The sequence below is a fragment of the Haemaphysalis longicornis genome, unplaced genomic scaffold (assembly GCF_048455015.1).
Source record: "Haemaphysalis longicornis isolate Haplotype H1 unplaced genomic scaffold, Haemaphysalis longicornis Haplotype H1 scaffold_3, whole genome shotgun sequence".
NCBI lineage: Eukaryota > Metazoa > Arthropoda > Arachnida > Ixodida > Ixodidae > Haemaphysalis > Haemaphysalis longicornis.
Window position 1 is genome coordinate 75,338,694 of NW_027526335.1, and position 23,335 is coordinate 75,362,028.

At 46.1% G+C, this 23,335-nt stretch overlaps 1 protein-coding gene across 1 annotated transcript in view; it reads left to right on the forward strand.

The window, feature by feature from the left end:
- The window catches only part of LOC144174643 (uncharacterized), a 36,468-nt gene extending 16,297 nt beyond the window's left edge, over positions 1–20,171 (forward strand). The window contains exons 7-11 of the mRNA XM_077703428.1: positions 3,519–3,714; positions 7,433–7,587; positions 11,683–11,806; positions 12,596–12,699; positions 16,136–20,171. Of these exons, the coding sequence (XP_077559554.1) occupies positions 3,519–3,714; positions 7,433–7,587; positions 11,683–11,806; positions 12,596–12,699; positions 16,136–16,240 (684 nt within the window). The 3' untranslated portion in view covers positions 16,241–20,171. The remainder of the gene's footprint in view (positions 1–3,518; positions 3,715–7,432; positions 7,588–11,682; positions 11,807–12,595; positions 12,700–16,135) is intronic.
- Positions 20,172–23,335: the final 3,164 nt, after the last annotated feature.

A 23,335-nucleotide genomic window follows, 5' to 3' on the forward strand; every position in this document is an offset into this window, starting at 1 on the left:
CCGACAACAGCGAAAACACAAGACCAAAACTAATTCCATGACTTCGGGGCTGTCGGCTTAGGCAGAAGGCATTACGATTCCCGGTAATCATAGGTAAGGTAAAACAGTTTTTGCAACCTTGCCGGGTGCTCGAAAGTATTGTACCTCATCATTGCATGGAAGTATGCCGACATGCACTCTGGCGCGCAAAAAATCTAGGTTGAGTTCCAAATATTCTACTGTGCTGTGTGTACAGGCGCGAGCTGGTTTTATCCGAGTATGGGGGTTTATTGAGCACAAGTAGTAACGTCTACGATAAAGATACAGTAACGTTGTGTTTGTTCAGATCTGGGGAGATACTTCGGCACATTTCCCATAGCCATATCTTCCCAATATTCAGATCTGCGTTATTACAAAAACTGCACTCAAGAGGAGGAGTGGGAGGAGAAAACTATTTAACCATGAAATCGAGCTGATTAGTGGGCCATGTCCTCAGTCCGGGTCAAAAGAGTAAGAGTAATTTATTCAATTCATAGAACACCATTCCAAGTGGACCAGTATTTGTTTTTTACGCCTGGAAGGATTGGAAAACAAAGATCTGCTTTGAAATATTCGCCGGTTTCGATTCTTGTAATAAATGCGCGTATACAGTTTATGGCGTTCGTTTGCGAGTATATCAAGCTTTCAACACCGTAATCATGTCATAATTTTTCGGGTTGAGAGTCAGTTCCTTATGATGACGATCGTTAAGATAGAAATTCGGAGCACTAAAGCAACCTTAGTTGTCGGGGAGGGGGGGCAATCGCGGTGGCGCACCACAAACTTTCTCATTGCATTTGCATGTGAATTAACTACGCACGCTGCGGATATGCACCTTCTTGCATGCAGCCTTATCGAAAGACAATTTGTGAAGAAGGGAACGTATGCCATACAACTGAAGGAATACCACAGGATCTTTGTGAGCCTCCCAAACATCCCCAAAGCTACTAATATGACGTTTGTGGCGGTGCAGAAATATTAATGCGTAGGGCACAAAAGAAAACATTTTATCTGATACAAGTCAATAACAACGAAAGAAATAGTAGACAGCCGCCTTATTTCCTCCCATTCGGTTTGCGTGTCGGGGCCCGCTGCCTGGTACGAAGCATTAGACTGTTGAGTCTTCATAAGAGCATCTAAAAAGTATTTTAGGGGAGCCTAAGCATTTTAAATACTTATCGAGGAGCTGTGAGCGGGGAACCTCGTAAATAAGCTAGAAAGGACGAGTAACACACAATATTTTGACTGGTGCTCTGAAGAAAGTTGTTCTCTCTCTCCTCGTGTGTTGCTAACTTTTGGGGGATAGATCTTGAAATTATTCATATGTGTCAGAAGCTAGAATAAATCACTGCATTACTAGAAATACATTTTAATGCACTAAAGCATCAAAGCGGGCAATTTATAGCACAGGCCCTGTTGCCCTTCACAAGCGGAGCGTAGCAGACGACAGCGGCACGAGTCCCTAAGCCGACGTCAGAGCCAGAGGGCGCCACTCAAACATCTCACCGCCAATAAGGGTTACAGTTTTATGACCAACACTGTTTTGCCTATTGGTTGGCCAAAAATGGCTAATTATCTTGGGAAGTAATTGACCAATTGAAAAAATAATGGCATATTTGAAATCCGTGAGAAAAAAGCAGCAAGTCTGACAAGTTTCACACAGTTTACTCGAAAATTAGAAGAAGTTGTTTTAAGACCAGTGTTTCCTTTAGCACTTTCTCCCAATAGCACCTCGACCCTCCTGAGCGAGCGCTCGCACAGTCCTAGAATTGCAAGGGGCTATAATTAGTGTGACTCCCTTGTGGCGGAGCACGCACTCGGATTATCTGAACCTTCCGACCTGGCGACAGACAAGGCAAGGCACCACGGGAGCACTGTAGAAGAACATATGTGAACACACACTGTTCTCCACATCTTAAGATACTTTGTTGGCCACTTCTGTCGTGCTCTGTGAAACAAGTTTGCTAGCCAGACAGACTAAATGATGGGTTCATTCAGTCTCCCTGAGGATTTCTGGTCATCAGATTCCAACCTCCCAGATAATCCATTGAAAAGTAAACAAAGACCCCCCCCTTCTCGCCGCTGCACTGGGCATGTCTTGTGCTGAAATGCGAAAGCTGTGCTGAAACAAAAAGTAAAAAAATATGTAAAGACAACTGTTGGGCAAAAACGATAAAGTGAGCTGCACTAACTTTACACCTGTTTGCTGCTTTATTTGCGTCATGCTATGTGTTACGTTGTCCTGGCAGTTTGAAAGATGAGCATAATCTGCCTCACCCGTTTTATGCGTGGAAGTCATTTCGCGGCAGTTGTTGCAAGGAGGTGCGTGTCGATTGCTGGGAATATGTCTGGCGTTCAGTTAATTCAAAATGGCACCCAACCAGCGGCACAGGGGAACAATATGAATTCCATGAAATCCTGAAAATGTGGGGGAAACCCAGATGAAAGTGGAAGAAAAAGATGATGAGGGATGATGAAGTATGTGAGCGATACATCAGGCAGAATCTCAGCTTGGGCGACTAAAGCAGCGTGCTTGCCGGTGTGCGCGAGTGGCTGGGGGCTATAAATGGGACAGAAAACGTGTCGTTGGCACTCCTTGGCCCTTGTGTGTACACTTGAGCATACCTGCCAATTCTCCTGAATTGTCTGGGAGATTCCCGAAGTTTGACCACATCTCCCGATTGTACGAATGCTATTTCAAATCTCCCGAAAAGTGGCTGCCCCAGCAGAGAGGTCGTTTTTTTTTTTTTTTTTAATCAGGCTTGTATGTTAGTTATTTCTGCTGCGACAGTTGTGGAGCTGCGGAAGAGCACTTTCCACCATACTTCTAGTTCATCGTATCCGTACTGTATAGAGCACCATTAAGCATATTCCATAGTAAGATGTGCGGGACGAAGTTTAGCAAGGGAAGTTTGGTAGAATGCAAAGGGGATGCTTGCTGCAGCTACTTGCCATTCCACGCAGCAATGCTGAATGTGGAGGTGTCTTTAGCGCCATGAGAGTCCTTCTAATCATTGAATGACTCTGGCAAGGTTAAGAAAACGAGAATCGAATTTCAGTCGTCACTTTCCGAGAAGACTGTCCCTGACTTCCTTACGGTAAAGTGTGTGTCACCAAACCGGACATTCTTTTGAGCAGATTTATCCTGACAAGTTTTTGAAGCTTGCAAAGTTCGGGACTGCCAGGTCTCTTCACAAGTAAAGAAGTGTGGCGCTCTCCACTTCAAGAACCAGGAGTAGAGTTTTTCATGATGCAAGAACTAAAATACACGCTTTCACAAACCACCTACACCCCCACCTCGCAGTCTCCCAAATTTCCACGTTGCTAGGTTGGCAGGTCTGCTTGAGCATCGAATGTGTCACGGCTGCTTTCCTGATGGCTGTCCACCTGCATGTCGAGTCGGAGAACACCACTGTGCTAGAACTTGCCTTTAGTGACGGATAAGGCATGTCAGTTGCTCTCTTGTGCTGAGCTGTGGTGCGTGCGTGTGCGTCTTGCAGAAGCTCGAGCTGCTGGGCGCCCTGGGCCTGATGACCCGGGAGGCACTGCGTGAGCTCCAGCATCGCCGAGGGGAGCGCAAGCGGCGCACCACGGCGAACCCTCACTTCTCCAATGCCGCCCTCGAGGAGAAGAGGCGCAACGCGCTGCTGCTCATCACGGGAGACAACCTGGCTGCCACCAAGGGCCGCCAGAAAGGTGCGTGGCCTCTGCCTTTGCTCCTCTCCTTTTACCAACCGTGTTGGCCAACTCAGCGGCTATGGCATTGTGCTGCCGAGCCTAAGGACGCAGGTGGGATCCCGGTCGCTGTGCCTGCTTTTCTGGTGGAGGCAAAAAGGGGAAACGCCCATGTGTCGAGAGTTTGGTGCACGTTGAAGATCTCGAGGTGGTCAGAACTAATCCAGAGCCTGCCACTACAGTGTTCCTTGTAGCCCAGGCGTAGCTTCGGCTCATTAAACCCCACAATCAGTCAATCCCTCCTTTCCTTTCCTTTCCTTTGGTGTGCAGCAGTGCTGGCCATCACAGTGGTGCCACACCGTTCGAGTGCTGGTAGGTGCAGGCAAGGGCTGTTGCTGAGGGAGCCATGTCTGTGACAGATTGCATCCCTGCCCTTTAGACCCATCTGAAGGTGCATTGCTGTGTGGAACGTTTTCTGTGGCTCCTCGTGCAATGGCACAAAACGGGTTTTAAGTTTGCAGTGAGAACATTTGCAGCATTAAGAAAGCAACGTGGGACTGCAGGATATTGCAATTAAAGATTTTTTGACGGAAATTTGTGGCGTATGTGATTGCACCTAGCCCATATACATGTTGGCTGTCCTGAAAGACAACAACCTTGATTGCTAATGGTGGGGTAAGAATCGTGTGATAAAATGATATCCAGAGCTCATTTTCTCTTCCTGATGTGCTCGGCCTTCCCAATTTATCTTTCTAATGCCTGCATGTACTGTAAGTTCCTGCTCCAGGCAAGTTTATAAGTCCTAAAACGGGCTGAGCTGCTGTTGAAAGGTGTCTCACTCTTGGCTGTAGTGACAGCTGGGAATAGTGCAGTTGTCAGGGACAATTCAGGCAACCAGCCAGCCTACCGTGAGCTTTGTTTTACACAGCACGGATAACCTGGTGCCCTTACAGCCGGAGGCCCATGCAGACAGACCTTTAGGGAGCCAGAATGACATTCTATGCACATTGAATCAAAGATCAGAGATCCAAAGGGTAACCTGCAAGCAAGCACTGCACCTACTATGCGGCTTGTGCACTTTCAAAAAATGTCGCCCACCCCAAAAACATTGAGCGGCAGTTCTTGAAAATGTATTTTGTGCATCCTGCCTTGTTTTTCAGTTGGTGGAATTGCGGTTTATTTTAATCTTTGGAGTGTGCTTATGTTATGATAGTTTCATATATTTTTATTTATGCTAACATTTTCTTGACATGGCAAATAAGGTACTATGAATTCCTGCGGAGTCTTGAGTAGCAAATACAAGTTTCTTAGCATGTTTTGTGGACATTCAAGGCTTTTCACAAGTAGGCCACAGCAAAACCCCTGAACAAAAGAAAACACTACCTATTTCAGCTAAACTTTTCATTTTTTACTCTTTAATACAGTTAAACCTCGATATAACGAAGTCGTACTTGCGGGCGAAAATTTCGTTAAATCGAGAATTTCGTAAAATCGAGGTTTCGATTTTACAGTTAATTTAACCAGTTATTGAGGTTTCAAAACCTTGCCCATCGCTCAGAAACAACTGCTATGTAGTTACCTCTCCACTTAAAGCGAAATTTGTACTAAAACTGGCCGCGAAAATTGTGTGAATTAAGAGCCTCAACACTTAGGCAATGGAATTCGGATAGCCGACCGTAGTTCGTGTCGTCGTAAAACCGGCGCTTTTTCCGCAACGCCTCATTAAATATGATAGCAGACTAGGTTTTCACTTTTTCTTTTTTCATTTCGGTCACTACTAAACGCCGCTGTTAGTCCATTGAACCCGCGTCCGTGCCCCGTGAACTTCACCCCGGCGAGGTGCTGGTTCAAAGTTACGCCTCTTTTCGTCCGTTTAGTAGTAGGCTTAGCCGCAGCGTTGAGGGGTGCGGCGGGCCAACAGCGGAAGGGTGTCTAGACTTTTTATATGCACAAAGGCTCTGCAGTATGGGCGCGTGATGCAACCACGACACTCGAGATTGAGAATTGAGCGGAGTACACACGGACCGCTTCACTTTGTGGAGCAGCGCTTACGTGCTCCCGCTAAAGTGGAAAGCTTACATTAAATATCTTCTGGCAAATTTGATTAAGCAATTACTTGTATGCCCGCTGAGCCCTAAAGAAACCGATTTCTCCGCATCGCAGCTGTCTAATGAACACGTTTTGACCACGTTCGGAGAGCAATTTATTGCCACCAGCACTCGATGTTCAAGCCGTAGTGAAGAAGTCCGTAAGCAGTGCTTGGCGTTTCTTGACCAGGGTGGGCTTTACGTGACGCTCGTATGCTGACAGCGCTAACAAGGCTTGCTCAAACATTCGCGTGCGCCTGCGTGCCTCCGCAGAACGTCGATGGCATCCATCACTTCGGTGGCCGTCGGTCTACCGTCGACAGGCTCTTGTTCGGAACACTTTTCTTTCCCTTGGAGTGCTCATGCTGCTTATAAGACTCATCTAATGATGGACGAACAAAATATTAATGTGGTTATCAGCGAGCACAACTTAGGGCAGCAGCACCGTGAGCAAAGACGCGTAGAGAAAAAAAAAAATTGAAGTAGGCTTTGGCAGCCTAAGCATAGAGGGCGCTGGCGTAGGCAACGATGGAGACGTCAAAATGGTGGCGGCACTATTAAACCGTCCATGACCGCTAGCGGGTTTTGAGCAGCAGCTTTTATCGCTTTTAATTGTTGTCAACCGCATAATTCACCGCTTTTCTTTCATCTTAGCCTTTTATCAGTAGATGTGAGTACTTAATGTTTTCAATGTAGGCTCTGAGAGGCAAAATAAAACGTGCCTCGACCGGAATTTCGTTCTTCCTTTCTCGCCGTGACTTCGTTAAATCGAAAGCGCCGCACAAAATTACTTCGTAAAATCGAGATAAAAATACATGGATTTAGCAAAATTTTGGTAGAAAACTGGAAAAAATTCGTTATATCGCGAATTTCGTTAAATCGAGGTTCGTTATATCGAGGTTCAACTGTAGATGCAAAAATAAATTAAAGTTCAGGGCTATTTTTAAAATCTACTTTTTTGTATTCTACAGGATGCGTGAATGAACTTTTTACAGCGTATTTGTAAGACTAACCATAGAATAACTACCGCATTTTATGGAGATTCGTATGTTAGTTTTTGAGTTTCAATGAACTAATAAGATAGTTTATGTGCATTTGTTAAAAAAGACCGAAAGCGGTCTGAAAACATTCTGTGAGGCTGAAATTTTATAGTGCGGCTCCTGAATAAAAACCAAATGGCATAGCACCCTTCCTTCTCTTTTTTTGTTTGTGTTCTTTTGATTTTTTTTTCTTCAAATTTATGAATAGAACAGCTGTAATCAACACTGAATTTAATGTCATCAATCCAAACTGCATGCATGAAATTTGTTTACAACAAATTCGTTACAAATTAAAAAAAAAAATCTTCATTCCACAAGAAACTGGAAAAATGCATTTTGGGAAAGCGGCACTAAACAATTACGCACCAAGTTTTAGTTAACTTTGTGAATTTCTTTCATGGGAAGCTAGGATGAGACAGAGGTGGTCGTAAAGATTGGTAACCATAGTATCTCATTGCATTATCTTGTGCTGGGTTCTTTGTGTGTGCGTGCATGTATGCATGCACATGTGAATGTTCATACTATCCCTTTGAAGGGTCTTGAAGTCCTGAAAAGTCCAAAGACGTGTACGGTTCGATTCCCCCTGATGGGTGGCGATGACCCTCTGTGCAGGTCGTGCACGACTGGACTCGTCCACACCCAGCTCGCCCGAGGGGTCCTCGAGTGAGAATACCCCCAATGGCCACCCCTCGCCTCCTCCACCACCACCACCACCACCACCATCACTGCCGGCACCACCTGCACCCTGCTGCGATGTTGTCATAAAGGTGATTGCAACTTCCTTGGGACGCTGTTGCAGTGCAGGATGCTCTTCCCAGATAGGTACAAGCTTGGCACTTCCGGTGCGATGCGGAACACTAAATAAACATGCTGACAGGCGGCGCATCGCCCCTAAACCGACCTAAAAGATACCAAATGATCATTGTATATGAAAAGAACACATAGAAGTGACCAAGGATAACATTTCACAGCAAAAGAAAAAAAATTAAAGCCATTCGACTCAGTGTGAAAGCTCTCGGAAAAGCAGAGCAGTGGTTCGCCATAGCGGGCTGTTGCTCCATAACCCTCTCACTGCTACCACCCAATGCAATTCAAATTTCCCGCCTTCGCAGTGCTCGGGCACGCCCTGCCTGAAGCTGCGCCAGCGGGAGTTCTGTTCTTTTTGTGCTTGCTTTTCTTCCCGCACATGTTGTCGTTGCACGGCCACTTTTTTTCGCTTCCTGTCGTAAAAACCAACCCAACGAGCGTTCCTAACGAAATGAACGTGGGCGCTGGCTGTAAAACGTGTGTTTTGCTTCAATTGTACCTATAGTTTTCTTTGCGCTAAACAACGGGGAGATGTATGACAAGTGCTAGCGGTTCACAAGTTTCGAACGCGTATAATACGGACCCGCGTATAATGCGAGGTGTAATTCGGGGACAGCAAAATCAGAAAAAGTTTTCATCCGCATATAATGCGAGGTAAAGAGCACAGAAAACATTTATTTGCACTGCAGTTACCGTTTAGTCATTGTCAGTTTTCGCTGGCACTGTCTCCCGACGTCTGTCCAGTCATCGTCAGGTTCGTTGCCGCTGTCTCCTGAAGTCGCCTTGTCGGAATTGTCTTCCCACAGAAAGTGGTCCTCAGTGCCATCAAGGGCGTTCGAGGTGCCGCATTTCTTTAAAGAGCGACTGGCGAGCTCCTCTGGGATGCTGGCCCACGCATCCGCGATCCAGCCACAAAGCACCGCTGGAGAAACCCGCGTCAGCCATGCGGTAGCTGTCACTTACGGGTCTCCTGACCTCATCCACTCTTGGTAGCAGGACCTGATGCTGTCTTTAAAAGGCTTGTTGATGCAAACGTCTAGCGGTTGCAGCTGGGATGTCATTCCTCCTGGCATGACAATGAGTTCGGTGTGGGGTTCGCGCAACAACTTCTTCACGGAATCGGCCAGGTGGCAGCGAAAGGCGTCCAACACGAGCACTGATGGGAACCCACAACAGTGCTCCAGGCCGCCAACACCACACAGACTTTATCCAGTCAAGCACCAGTTGCTTTCTCCACCCACGAATGCTGCCTTCGGTGACGCCGAACTGCCGTCCTGCGGCGCAATTCCTGATGGTCTCGGCACATAAAATAACTTTTCTTTTAATTGCAGCCGAATACTGTTGCCGTGCACCCGACATTGTGATAGACTTGCGGTGAACGTGCCAAGATCCTTCGCGTGGTCAAAACAATCAAAATGGCGCCGGCTGAGAGAAGCAGCAGCCAGCTAACGCCACCACAAGATGGCACACCCTCCACTGAAACCGAAAGTGCAAATTTTCAGCTGAAAACTTTGGGATCCACATACAATACGAGGCACAAATTTTACATAGTAAAATTTGGAAAAAAAACCTGGTATTATACGCAGGTTTTTACGGTAAATAAACTGGTTGGCTGTCAAAGCCTCTGGGTTACGCTGCGACGACAGCCGCTACGACGGAACGCCGTGTGGCTCTGCTTGGGTCCAGCAAGCGAGCTACGGTGACAAGGCGGGCCCCTAAAGTGCTCTGCACTTAAAAAAATTGCCCAAGAATACTGGCACTGCTGGCGCTTGAGCCCAGGCCATCCACGTCAACACTTGAAGTTGTACCCTTTGGCTGCGAGGCTGAGCAGCGGAGTTGTTTTAGCAGTTGGTAAAAAGAATAGAAGTATTGGAAGTGAACAAGTAGGTGGCACTGGGTGCGTACAGGAAATGCCGGACTAGCACCTACCTGGGAACAAAATGTCGCTGTCGGGACCTACTGCGATGGTCTAGCAAAGGTGTGCTGCCAGTGGGCTGAAGGTCATGGTTGGACTCCTGACCATGGCGGCTGTGTTTCTGTTGGGGCTAGACAGATGCAAAGCTGTCAGTGTACGCAAGATTCCTCCGGCACATGTTGCAGGCGATCGAAATTTACCCTTAGCTCTTTTTACTGGGGTGTCTCGTTGCTCAGCTGTAGCGTCATGGGCTTTGGTGAACCATAGGGGAAGAGACAAACTCTGCAAAAGACATTCAAGGGAGATGCGACTTTTGACTTCAGAAAAATTGCCAGAACTTCTTTTTTTTTTTTTTGAAAGCCACATATTCGGCTTCCACATTTTCTATTCTATGCGTTTGCTAAGTTTTTCTGCTGAAAACCGCTGAATAGTGGCATGAAAAATACTTTTGTCAGCTGTGGTGACAAAATATCAGTGCAAAAGGGTTAAAAAACTGCAATTTTCGAAGTGCTGTGCCACCGGGCGGTGCCATTATCATCAGATCGGCCAAATGGTGCTCTTGCCGTTTCCGGTCATTTCTTTTTTCTTCGTTTATAAACAAATGCACGAGTGACAGAAAAATAAAGGCGCAAAAATGAAGCCAGTAATAGATGCTGAAGCGCGGTAGGCCGTCCAGTTGAGGTGTGCTGAAACGGCCTTCCTGGTTGGTCATTGCTGCGGCAACGCAGATGGTGCCCGCACGAACTGTGTAGTGTGTGTGAACAGGAGAAAATTTTATAAATAGAAACGTTTTCAGAATATTACATTAAATTTTTTACGGTGTTATCAGAGAAGCATTTCCAGGCACTGTGTAAATTTTCATCAAAATTTGTTAAGAAATAAGAAAGTTGAATTTCGATTGCCACGTCACCCCTTAAATTGAATCACTGTTCCAGTTTAGAGATAACTGAACACTGTTCAAAACGGGAAGTAGCTACTAGTTAAAAATGTGCCTTACATGTCCTCTCATGAGGACAACATTTTCTTAGGAAAGATAAAGATATTTGGGGAGTTTTTCGTTGTGCTGGGTAAGTCATTGGATGGAATTCCTTTTTTCTTTCTTTCAGTACAACGTCTAGCTGTGCGTGCATTTAGCACAAATGCAGCGACTGGCACACAGCCGCGTATTCACATTTGCTGTGCAGGAGCGTCAGGCAGGGCCAGACGCGGAGTATTGTGTTAAAAGTTCTGTCTCAAAACTCCTTCATGTCTAACCAAGGTGGTTGCCAATTTTAGTGCGTGAGCATTAGGTCTCTCGGTCGGTGTAAATTTCGCATCCTTGGCGTGCAGGTGGCACACAAAATGGCTTAAAGCTGAAAGAATAATAATAATTAAAAAAAAAACGGAAGAATGAGTTGTCAATCGACTAGATTTTGGGGCGATCCCCTTAAGTTTCTACGAAGGAAAGTTTGACATCCAACTCAACGCAGCCGTACGGCTACAAAGGAAATCTCAATGCAGCCGTATGGCTACAAAGGACAGCTTTCAACGCAGCCGTACGGCTGCGTTGAGTTGGATGTCAAACTTTCCTTCGTAGGAATTGAGTTGAAAAGAAAAGGTAAACTTGGGTTTGAGTGGGATTGATGGGCCTCTGGGTTATGAGATGAGCCTGCAACCCCGGCACCACCAGAGGTCTCTGACATTAGCGATCTAAAGCTGGGTCTAGTGGACCCATTGTGGCCTTTCACTTAGAAACACGTGTTAGAGACGTGCACTGAGGCCTGCGTGGGTAATTTGAGCATGCCAATTACTGAAGTAGCAGTAGGGTGAGCAGGATAGTGCGTTTGGAGATGTGTGTGGGTATGTGCGGGGTCATAGTTACCATAGAAAGGAGGGTGAAAGGGTTCAGAGTAAAAGGGACGGTGATGATAATGAAAGGGCACGTTTGGCAATTGGACAGCGATGCTCCTGCAGCCGCAACGAGTGCTTAGGCATCATCCTCGTAACTTGTTCGAGCAGTGGTTGGCCTTATTACGTGCGATGAAATGAAAAGAAAATAAAGGAAAGGAAAGGAAAGAAAGGAGAAGAAGCAAGCACTTAATGCCCCCCCCCCCCACCCCCTTTTCCCTTGCTCCCTGGTGGTGTGCTCCTGAAAATGCAGAAGGAAGAAGCACCAGCAGTGGTGAATGGCGATGTGTTCCGGGACTGGACACGATGTGCCACCAAAGAGGTCACAAGCAGCGCTGCCCTTGGCTGGGTCAGTGACTACGCCGTACTCAAAAGTGGTAAGCTGCTTTGCTGCTGAGTGAAAAAACCTGGGCGACGGTTCTCACTGGGCAGGCAGGGCAAACAGCGAGGCTCTACGGTGGGTGCAGGTCACTGTATGCTGCAAAGCTACACAAGAAATGTGGGCAAACGGAGGCCATGGTATCAACAGAAAAGGTTTCTCCACATTCTCCATTCCGTGACCTTGACTTGCTGTAAAACATCATGCATTAGGCTCGCACCATTCTTCAAAGTTTATTTAAAAAACACAACGATGTGCAATTCCTTAGGTAGGTATAGAAGAGGAGTTTGCTTAAATAGTAATAATTTGTAAATTAGTGTTTATTGAAAAGTGGAGCCTTTTCAGAATTCGGAACCACAAAATGGTCACCGTGGCTGAAGAAGAACAAACACAGTTTCGGAGTTATTCATGTTAGGAAAGAAATGGAAACGAAAAGCGCATACTTCTTCCCGATTCACTGGTTCTAAAAGGAATTCCACAGTTATGCGTTCTTCCCTGGAAAAAAAAAAAAAAAAAGAAGAAATGAGGGAAAAAGGAAAAGCTTTCTCGCATTTTCTTCATGCCAAACTACCAACGTTAAAAGTTTTCTGGCAATGCCAAGGCGTCCTGCCTTGGCTTAGTTGCCTTCATCTCTGTTAGTGTAGTGGCACTATGGCTTCGTGGGGCTTTTAATGCAAGTCTGTGCTGCCTGGCGAGACTGCCCAACATCCTTCCTCCTTACCTGAACAGGGATCTGAGCCTCAGGTCCTGGGCTCACGTTGGCTGCCTCTCTCTTGGTTCTGTGCAGCCAAAGCCGAAGAGAAGCAGAAGTTGCTCAAGAGGAGTCTGGAGCTGAAAGCCGAGCGCATGCAGCTCGAGGAGAAGAAGCAGCAGCTGTCCGAGATCATCGCCGTAAGTCTGTTCTCGCTTGCTTCCCGCGAGGGCTGTCAAGCTCTGCTGCAAAAAATTTGCGTGGCACGCAGGAAAATGTGTTGGAGGGAAAACTTCGTTAGTGGTGGTTCTGTAAACAACAACAAATAAGTTTGGGAGGAAACTTGCTCTGCTTCATAATAAAGTGGCCGGGAGATGCAGCTTTTTCTTGGATGTGGCTTGCCTGTGGCTTAACAGCTAGTGAAGTCTTTCATAGTTTGTTACAACAAAGCCACCTAAGGCAACTTTGCTATGATGTACTAAGGAGCTAAATGCAGTGTTTTTTAAGTGCAGAGCACTTTATGTGCTCTGTCGTCGTAGCCTTGTCGTCGTAGCTTGCTAACGGTCGCTGCGACTGCCAGAATCAGGCGGCGCAGCGAGATAACGGACCCAAGTAGAGCCTTCCGTACTAGGGTCAGGGAGCCGCGCTGACTCTTCGAAAACCACACGGTTTAAATTGTCAGAACCGTTGAAACCTCGTGAACCGCTGGCGCTTGTCATACATCTCCTCGTTATTTAGTGCAAAGAAAACTGCAGGTACATTTGAGGCAAAATCTGTGCGTATAACCGGCAGCCCCGCGTTTATTTAGTTGGGAACACTCGTTGGGTTGGTCTTCACTGTAGTAAGCGAAAAAAAGCGGCTGCACAAGAAAAAAATGACTTGTTCGAAAGGATGCAGAAAGGCTCCAGCCGCGCAAGAAAAAATGGCAGGTTCGAAATGCCGCAAAACAGCTCCAGCATGCGAAATTAAAGCAAGCTCAAAAAGAACTCCCGCTGGCACAGTTTCAGGCAGGGGGCACGCGAGCACTGCGAAGGTGGGAAATTTGAAATGCATTGGGTGGCAGCAGTGAGCGGATAATGGCGCTGCAGCCCATTTCGGCAAATCGGCTGTGCACTTCTGACAGCTTTCACATTGAGTGGGACGGGTTTTATATTGTTTCTAGTGTGATCAGGTCTTTTATGCGTTGATGCTGTCTACATCGTCACAGCTGCCAAGAAATGGTGCCTTTCATACCTGCAGCAGCAATTATTTGTGATGGGTGCCTTTGGGATTAAGAGCTACTAATTAGGTGCAAGAAAAGAAAAAGCGGCCATATTGTCATCAGGACGCCTAGTAGCGGTTTGCAAAGCTACGGATAAGTTATTTTTCCGATTTTCGGGTCTTCAGACAGCTTCTTGGTGTGGTGGGTGCAGACAAAGTTGTTTGTTGAGAAGAAATCGCTTAGCATTATCGCTTGCATTAAACTCTGAGGGAATCAAAATGACTTTGGAGCAGTTAAGATCGTCTTTGTTCAGTGTGGTGTAGACCAAAATGCACAGTCACTTTTCTCTTTGGGTAGGTAAGCAATACAGTCAAATCCCGCTACAGTGAAATTGACAGGACGTGCGGAAAGTTTCATTGAAGCAAAAATTTGTTGAGGCGAAATCTCCCTCAACACATCACAGAAGGGCATCATTTCTGCATCATTGGCAGCAGGATACAATGTTTAGAAAAAAGAGTGACGCAAATGACGTTGTGTTTATTCGGATAACAAACATACCATGGTTATCTGTTTTTTACGTGCACGTAAAGAGTGTGTTACAAGGGAGGGGGGAGCGGAGGGGTGAAGAAATGCAGGCGCAAAACTTATTGCTGTACAACAAGGCGTATCCACTGAGCTGACAAGACTAAACACGAAAGCATTATTTTTGCTTTTGACTTTGAAGAAATGTAGAAGGAAAACTGCGAAAACAGCTGCTCACAACGCATACATGACGGCGCTGCGCCAGCAGCAGAGCACATTTTCGCGATTTCAATCGGATACGGATTGGCCGTAGCGGTGGCTTGGCAAACTGGTCTCTGGTCTGCGCCTTATGTAAAGACGGCCAGCCACACCGTTATCACCAGCAAACAGTGGCGTCCACCTATAAGTTTGTGTTTCTGTTTTGGGTGGCGGTGTGGGCGCGCGGCGCACGTTTTCGGTGAAACTAAGCGTCCTGAATGTATAAAAAGTTACAGGTAGCTGGCGTTATGCTTGTTTTATTGCAAAACAAATGTCCAAACCCAGCCCAATGAACGAAAATTTTCGTTGAAGCGAAAGCAGGCCAGACAAATAGTTCGTTGTGGCGAGAACTTTGTTGCATTGACTAATATGGCTAACTGATGGGGAATTGGAAATATTTCATTGAAGCAGAGTTTGTTGTAGCGGGGTTCGACTGTGTGCACGTTTTTGGGTGAATGCAAGTAGGCAAACGTGTTTGTGACATAACAGGGTTCAATTTTGTTTATACAAGGTAACAGCTGTCTTTTAATGAGAGACTTGGCAGCGGTGGGGCAGCTTCTGGCTGCATTTTTTTAAAGTTTAAAATAGGGGTTGCGGTGGCTATGCTGTAGGCAAAAAAAAAAAACAATTTAAGTTTGATGGGGTCGTTTACGAAATGATAGCTGCTTGTCTTCCAGGAGAAGGCTTGGAGAGGAGGGGAGGGGACACTTTATGAAACATGGCTTTTGGCAGCATTTTGCTGTCAACAATAGAGGCTGCGTTCGTTATGCAACAGTTCAGACATTCGAAAGCTTGCTGGCTGTTGTTTGGGGTACAGTTACTTTGCGAGTGAGTTCATTATGTGCCTAAATGCGGTGCCTTTAATAAGCCATTTCTCTCATTTTTATGCCTGAAGAATGCAATAGCTGCTTTATTTGTTCACTTGTGCTTGATTGCCACCTTTGGTAGGAAGCATGGAGCTTCAGGATGGCATTAGTGCCACCTATTGGGGTTGCTGGTCACTTCAGTGGACTCTAGCGAGGATGCCCTCGCGAGAACTGGCCAATCCGCTAGAACTGTGGTCGTCAGACTTACTACGGGGGATCCGAAACCAAATTTAACTTTTGCTGCTAGACTGTAACCTAGTGAGCGAGCGAAGTGTTGTGAGTGAACAGGTGGACCTAACCTTGCAAAGAGTGCTGGAAATTGCTCCACCCCAGCTGGACAAAACTCATCCAATCGCCGCGAGTCCGTAGGTTTGTGCCCTTCAAAATTGGAGGACAAGGCGCATTATGTCTCGCCTAGTGATTCATCCAGCCCCCGTTTGGGAAAAAGAACGTCTTCCAAAGAACAACAAAAAAATCGTTGTTGCAAATCTCCAGCTTGTTTCTATCACAACTGTGACCGCAGTCTGGGCATTTCTCCTACATTGCTTTCACGTGATTCAGCCTTTGGTGTTGAATTGTGCACTCGGAGAGTTTGGAAAGTCTAAAATTTTTTTTTCTTGGCTCAGCTGGGCCATACACAGCGCCAAGTGCAATGTGTCTTGCCGCAGGTAGTAATGGCCCACTGTGGCTGTCTGTGCCCAAGTAAAGAGTGAACCGCCACTGCTCGTGCAATTGCCACCCGGCCAACTGAGCACACTGGCTTTCTTCTTCCACTCTCCCTTGTCGCAGAACCAGCAGAAGCGGCGCGTGGAGCTGCAGCAGGCCCTTCAGAACGTGCAGACTTCGCTGGAAAAGTTCGAGCACGTCGTGAAGCTCTTCAAGGAGCCCTCTTGATGAGGCCGGCAGTAGAGAGACAGCCTGCCTCCAGCGTTTCTCGTTTGCTGCCACCGAGAAAAGAAAAAATCTGCCCCGCTCCCTCACCTTCCAACAGTCTCTCCGCCGACACCACAGCCGGGCCCCCGAGGACGAACTCCCGCCGCGTTCGAGAGAGTATTCCTCCCACAATGGACCCTTTTTTGCGAGTGCTGTTTGAAAACCTCTCCGCCGGGCCGAGGGATTGCCACACAAGGTCGGCTTCGTTGGCAGGAAGGTGTGGGCGACCACCGTGGATAAAGACACTCCCCGCCCCTCCCTCCCTCCCTCCCTCCTGGGAGACTGTGTGGTGCGTGTGAACGTGTGAATGTGTCCGTAAGTGGAGGTGTCTGTGACTGAAAGGGCTGGGATTTTGGTGCGCTTGTGGAACTGGCGGCGTTCTAGTCATTCTCCTCTCTCCCCATCTCCTCCTCTCCCAAAACGCGACCGCTGCGGTTGCTGGCGTGCAGTGAGACAATATTTCTTAACAAGACGGACGATGCTGGCAAGGCCTACAAGAAATGAAGTGTCGTCGCGAAAGGGCACCCCACCTGGAAAATGAGCCGGCACGGCAGCTGCTTCAGGAAGTGTTGGTCAGAAAATTTGCGACTTGTCCTTTTATGTTTTTTTTTTTTTGCTGTTTTTGTTTTGTATAGTCTAGAATAAGACCGATGCTTCTTCCGGTGGCTTTACAGGGCTCCTTCTTTCAGGCTTAAAATTCTCAGCGATTGTTTTTGCTGCTCCTGGGTGCTGTAACGACAACAAGGGGGGAGATGTATTCTGTGGCAGGTAGCATTTTCAAAGAGTGGAGTATAACTGGAGAGAAAGAAGATTGTTTACAAAGAGGAGTATAACTGGAGAGAAAGAAGATTGTTTATTACTTACAACTGCTTATCTGGCAAGAATAGTCTGGTCTCACTTTTTGCCCCCTCTTTGGTGTGCTCTTTATACGGTCAGTTTGTTTTTTTCTTCCTTAAAAAGTTGGAGCCCTTGTGAAAAACTGTCGTAGCATTCAGGTTAATATATATGATAAGTTATTGCTATCTCTAGTAACGCATGCAGTTTAGGGTCAGCTCGAGTTGTAAGGCTGGGCCTTGGCTCGAAGAAAGCTTATGCTGGCAGCTGGGTCACTTTTGTACTAGTGCAAACATGAGTGCAAGTTGAACCGCGTCCTCTCTTGTTAAGCGTCAAAAAGTACCGTATTTACCCAGTTCTGGCGCAGACCTTCTTTTTTCCTTTTCCCTCTTCAGCAAACTCGAGTTAATGATGGCATCAAATTGTAAATGGGTTGCAGAAGAATCCGAGTTCCGGCGGCACTCTCTTGAAATTATGAGCTTTTACAGTTCAGTACTGCGCCTTCAGGTAGCAATTTGGTTGCAATGGCTCTTGATTTTAGATTGTTTTTAGTGTGTACAAAGTGAAGGCTGTATGTGTTGCAAGTTTTTTGCCGCAGTTTTTTTTTTTTTTCTCAGTGCATCGTTGTAGAAAAGTCTGGTATGTCAGGTCATGTTGATGCACTTACACAGTTATTGCACAGAGGAGGCTCCAGGCATCAAGCAAAAGTCTGTTGGTCATGCTTGAGTGTTACAAGTATTTGTCAGGCATGCTCTTTGCGAGAATTTTTACATTTCGTCACAAATATCACATCTGCGGTTCCTCCACCGTCATTTGCGCACGCAATTTTCGCGCCAATCGGTAAGCGTACAATTTTCTGACAGCGAGCGCTTCCACCTTTCTTCGGTTAAAGCAACCACGCCGTGCAGTAGCTGTCGTCATTCTACGCAAGGTAACACTTGATTGCAGTGTTTTGATGCACGCAGGTTTCTGCAGTTTCTCTCTATGATCTCTGAAGAGAGGCAGCTTAGAACTGAGTGAATACGGTACATTTTGACCTGCTCTGCGGTTGCTGTGTGTAGCAGCTGAACCTTGCAATATGCATATCTTGCCACTCGGACGGCGTAACATTGAAATGCTCAACATTGACAGGGATGCACAGTGTCGGGCCAGTGGGCTCTCGCGTACCGCTTGCGGCCGAAAGAAAGGCGTCGGTGGGCAGGCACCAGACAGGGTTAGTGAGTGGCAATGCGACTGGTAGCTGTGTGACCGGTACTTAAGCGCTGCTCTCAACTGGTAGGGCATTATGTTGTGTAATGTCCCACTGATTTGCCGCCGTGTCCCCACCTCTGTCCTAGGAGTGAATGTTTGCAAAATTTGAAGTGCACATTGGCTGCGTGAAGGCTCTTATAAAATGTGATTGTGAGGTTTTTTAGACAACTGCCTCTATCCACATCCACGTTTTGGAGCTTTTGCCTGTATGTTGGCTTGTTTTAGACCGAAGCGGAGCGGAGGTTTCTTTTTTTTTTTTTCTTAGTGGATGTGCGCTAATACTAGAATATGTCGATGCCAAGGCCAACATGGTTGCACATGCCTCGTCAAGTGCCAAATAGCCGCTTGCGTTTGAGATCCTGCGAGCTCAGTAGCTGATGAGTGTGACGCAAAGCAGAATATTTTTTTTCCCCTTTTACGTGACCTAGTCGTCTGATATGAAGGCAGCAGACTTGATTTTTTTTCGTTTGAAAACAGCGCGGAAGACGGGACGGAGCAAGTAATAGACGACACAAGCGCTGTGCACCCTTTTGATTTTTTTGTTTTGCTCAATCCGGCACACACAGATGCATGATAACTTATTTAGCAATTGTTAGAAGTTGCAGTCCACGGCTGTATGGTTTATGATTGCGGTTCGAACACAGCTGGTATTATTCACTGGCAGAACGTCTCCGTGCTTTGAATCTACATTGGTATTGAATTCAGGCTTATTGTTTTCAAGCTGATGGAAATGTAATAAAAGCATGTCGTATTTGTGTGCATGCTGGCACATACTGAGGCATATGTTTTTCTGGGTTGCACAAAGATAATGAAACCAGTTATCGATGAAATGTTTGTATTTGGTAGAGCCAGGTGTGAAACTATAAGGCAAATACTTGTCTCCGTGGCTGTTTTCACATTTCGAAAGGGCATTACTTGCAGTCACATTATGTAACATTGTCTGTGTAACAAAGTCATTTTTTTGAACCTTTGTAACAGCAAAATTTTGCATAGTCATTGTTACTCTGTAGTAGAAAGTTGCTCCATGCAGTCTTTTTGGCTCCAATGGCTAATAATGCTTCCTCTTTGAGACTAGATTTGCAGAGATGATGTAAGTTATTCGTTTCAATGGCCTGCCCACTTCAAGAGCACCTTGCCTTCGTTGGCGTGCGTGCCGCAGTACTGCTCAGTTCCCCTCTTGCCATATACCTTCTTTTGTGCTATTTTAGGAACTCTGGTGAGAATGCGTGTACAGCCTCGAATGCGTGTAGAGTGACTATTTTTTGCTACGCCGCGTGATTGTTCGACGGTTCACGTGCATTTCGGCCTGTACATAATAGTGAGAGATATATTAGTTCACTAGTCGCACAGAAGTTGAGTTTGTTTTCAGAGTGTACAGACGAGTATATGATCCTCTATGCTGCCTGCCAGGTGCCTGAAGACTTGACATCATACCGAGGTGGCTCTGGCTTTGTTGTGGTGCCCTCATGTTTGCCAAACGCCCTTTTTTTCCTCTTTTGCTCTTTTGGAGTAAAACTACTGTTCATTTTTCGACCCTCACCATTTCTGGCTTTTATTTCTCAGACCGTTGCCAGAAGGCCGTTCTCCTTGCCTTGTCATATCATAGTTGGATTTTTTGTGTGTGTGTGAGAGCGAAATGGTTGACACCTGTTTATGGAGTTTATGCTGCAAGTGCTGGGGGTGTGTCTGTGTGTGTTTGCACCCTCTTGTTAACCATGTACAGAAGCTGTGTACCATTCATTCACAGTAGACCCGTTTTTTTTAATCTTTTAGGAAAATGATGGAATTAAACATAATCAATGCTTGACGCACTGTTTCATTTAAAAACAGCATGTTCTCTCCTTGTATTTAACTCGTCCTTAGTTCAGGGGACTGTCATATCATTGAAAGAGAAACAAGGGCTCGTAAAAAAATTGACGCCACGAAATATCACGCAACAGCAGCTTACATTTCTGCTTATATAAAGCATAGCCCGATACCCCGAACGGGTGTGTGGTAATGTGTACGTATGAATACTTTGGTCCGGTTTGTAGCACGTCCACCAGATTTGCGTATCGATTTGCAGGAATAACAGCAGCCATGCACTGTCTGGTATGCACAGGCTGAGACCTTCGTGACATCAACTATTAGCGCACCCACAATTTTTGTCAGGAGGAGGGGGGGGGTTGAAAGTTTGACAACAAATATAAAATGTAATAACATATGAATAAAAAATGTAAAAATTAAATATAAATGCAAGTGTAAATAACCAAAAATACATAAATTAAAAGAATGCACAGGGAAGCCAGTTTCACGGAACAAAGGTTGAGCCAAAACTTGAAATATGTCTGAATGCAAAAGTTTACTCCAGTGCGATCTACCTGCAAGTGAATGAAATGGCATATGTTGGAACAGTTTGCACTGAATAGTCAAATTAACCCATATTTCTGGAAGCCTATTCAGCACGACATCTATTATCCGCGTTAACTGGTTTTCATAACTGCGCACGAGGCATTGCCGCTTTACTCGCTAGGATGTTTTGAACTGAGGTGATATAAAGGAAAACCGAACCTTTTTATTTAACGGAAGATGGAGTGTTATTTCGGCTCGTACAGTTCTTAGTATTGGAAAAAAAAAACAGTTGTTTCAGCTTTCAAATGAAATAAAATAAATTCGATCTGATCTTATTTGATTTGATTAGAGGTCAGAAGGCAAGCTCAACCAGGAAGTCCCAACCTATGAGAAATTTCAGCGTCCTTTTTTTTGAAAGAAGTCGACGAATGATTTAATTCTCGTGATTGCAGTTCTGCACAAAGTGGTATAATGTGGCCCTACGAAAATTGTAATTGCAGTTTCACATGGGCTACGAGGCGTGCTGTACATGGCTGCGGATTAATTTAAACCCATCAGGGATTCTTACACATTCAGAAATTTCCTGATTATGGACACTTTTTATGCCACTGAAAAGTTTCCTCATTCTTTTTCTTAAACTACTTCAAGTGATACGCAAGAATTGGTCCACAGTCTTAAAATTCAGCACATAAGCACATAGTCTGTCTTGGTCCGCACAGTCTTAAAATTCAGAACGTAAGTCTGTCTTAAAAAGTCGTGCTCCTGTTCTCTTTCATTTGTTAATACTAGTAAAACAACATTCTTTTTTGAGATTTAACTTACAATGTCCCACAATAGAAGCTTCCAAGACTATAAACTTCGCTTGGTCAGATTCAGTTGTGGTTCGGTGGAAGAGGGGGAGGGGGGATTGGGTCGACGGACCTCTGGGGAGGGTTACAACCCCCAGCCCTGTAGGGGCGCCACTGACGTCAATCAGTAGTTGCGTCTCGACATGCGTGTACTTTTACAATGGGTGCTGGTTTGCACCATTAGATCTCAAAGTGTGATAGTTGAGCCTTGCGACGTGTAAAGCAAGGCCAGACTCGTGCGTTAAGCTGCGTGTATTGGTGGACAATGTTAACCTCGATACGTGACGTTAGGTCTAACGTCGGGCCGTCGAGTGCGCTCGCCACCTGCCTCCCAACTACTCGCTTTTTCTATTCTAAAAATGTGTCTGCATGTCTCAAACAAAAGCAAGGGAAATTTTTTTTCGTCGGTAGCCTTTCTAGAAACACCAAGCTGTAGCAGCGTAAAAGCCAACTGCACTCAAATTTTACCTCGGCCAAATTTACTGTGAACATACCACCAAACCGACTGGGGCATGACTGGCAGCACCGTGAAATGCGGGGTTTATTAATTAGAAGCATTTAAGATAGCTCCGCCGCAGGTGACGGTGCACCTGCCGGCGGATCGCGCAAACAGCCATGAAGCGAAAGTGACGCTGCAGCCGGCCCTGCGCTTTTTCCTACGGCCGGCCAGAATAACCGCTAGGCCAACACCAGGCGCGCTTTCCCGATGGCTGCGGCCAAGGCGAAGCGTTGCGCGCAGGTTCGCTTCGGCCAGCTGGCTGCGTGCGGTCGCTCGCTCGCCGGATGGGCCGGCTGGAGCGTCACTTTAACCTTGCCGCAACGGCCGCGCTCTTCTCAATTTCAGTTTCAAAATCTCCGACGTTTTGATGGTCGTTTGGATACGCGTATATCAGCTGTCATATTTTGTATGTTGCACTTCTTCAGGCAAGCTATACGAAAATAACGTTTTCAAGGGGTTGAAATGTTTAGTGTAGTTGGCCTTTAAATTTCGTTGCCCTACCGTCTGCAAGCAGCTCTTGTTACCGTAACAGAAAAAGAGTGCTGCATATCGGAGATACAAAATGACGGAGGAGGGGGAGGAGGAATATCATTTATTTCGAATCTTTTTCAAGAGCAAGAGGAGGAGTGAGGAAGAGTGAGTGGTAGCCTCAGTTAGGGTGTCTTTCTAGCCAACGTTTATATAGATATAAACGTTACTTCTAGCACCCTATCTCAGTCCAGGTCGCCTTCAGGTTTTTCAGTAGCCCGCGCCCGGGAGATCAGGTATTCGTGATCCTCGCGAGCTGGAAGCTGGTCAGCCTATGCTCCCACTACTCCTAATGTGGGTGATGCAAGCGCGGTTATAGGTGGTGTTTGGTGTATTGCACTTTGCTCAGTTGTAGGGGAAAATGCGGTTGGTGAAATGTTATGTACAATTGTCAAGTTGTAGTAAGCCTGTGTTTGAATTCGGCGCCAGATACGCGAGTCTTGTATGTTGAGTGATGGGTGAGGAGGAGGGTAACTAGAATTAACAAATGTACTTAGTCACTATTTATTACGCGTACAGTTAAAAAATATACTTGTTTCTTAGTTTATTCCGGTTTTGTTTTACAAATTTCAAATTGGACAAAATAATTGGTTTTCACGTTTTCACATTGCACCGCAATCTACATATCGTCTGCAACTAGCTGCGCGCTTCAACGAACCGTTGACAGTTGCAGTGGATGTTCTCGTCGCATTTGCAGTCGTTTTTCTTGAGCTATCTCACAGCGAACTGGACAAAACTTTGCTTAAAGTTCGCTTTAACGAACAA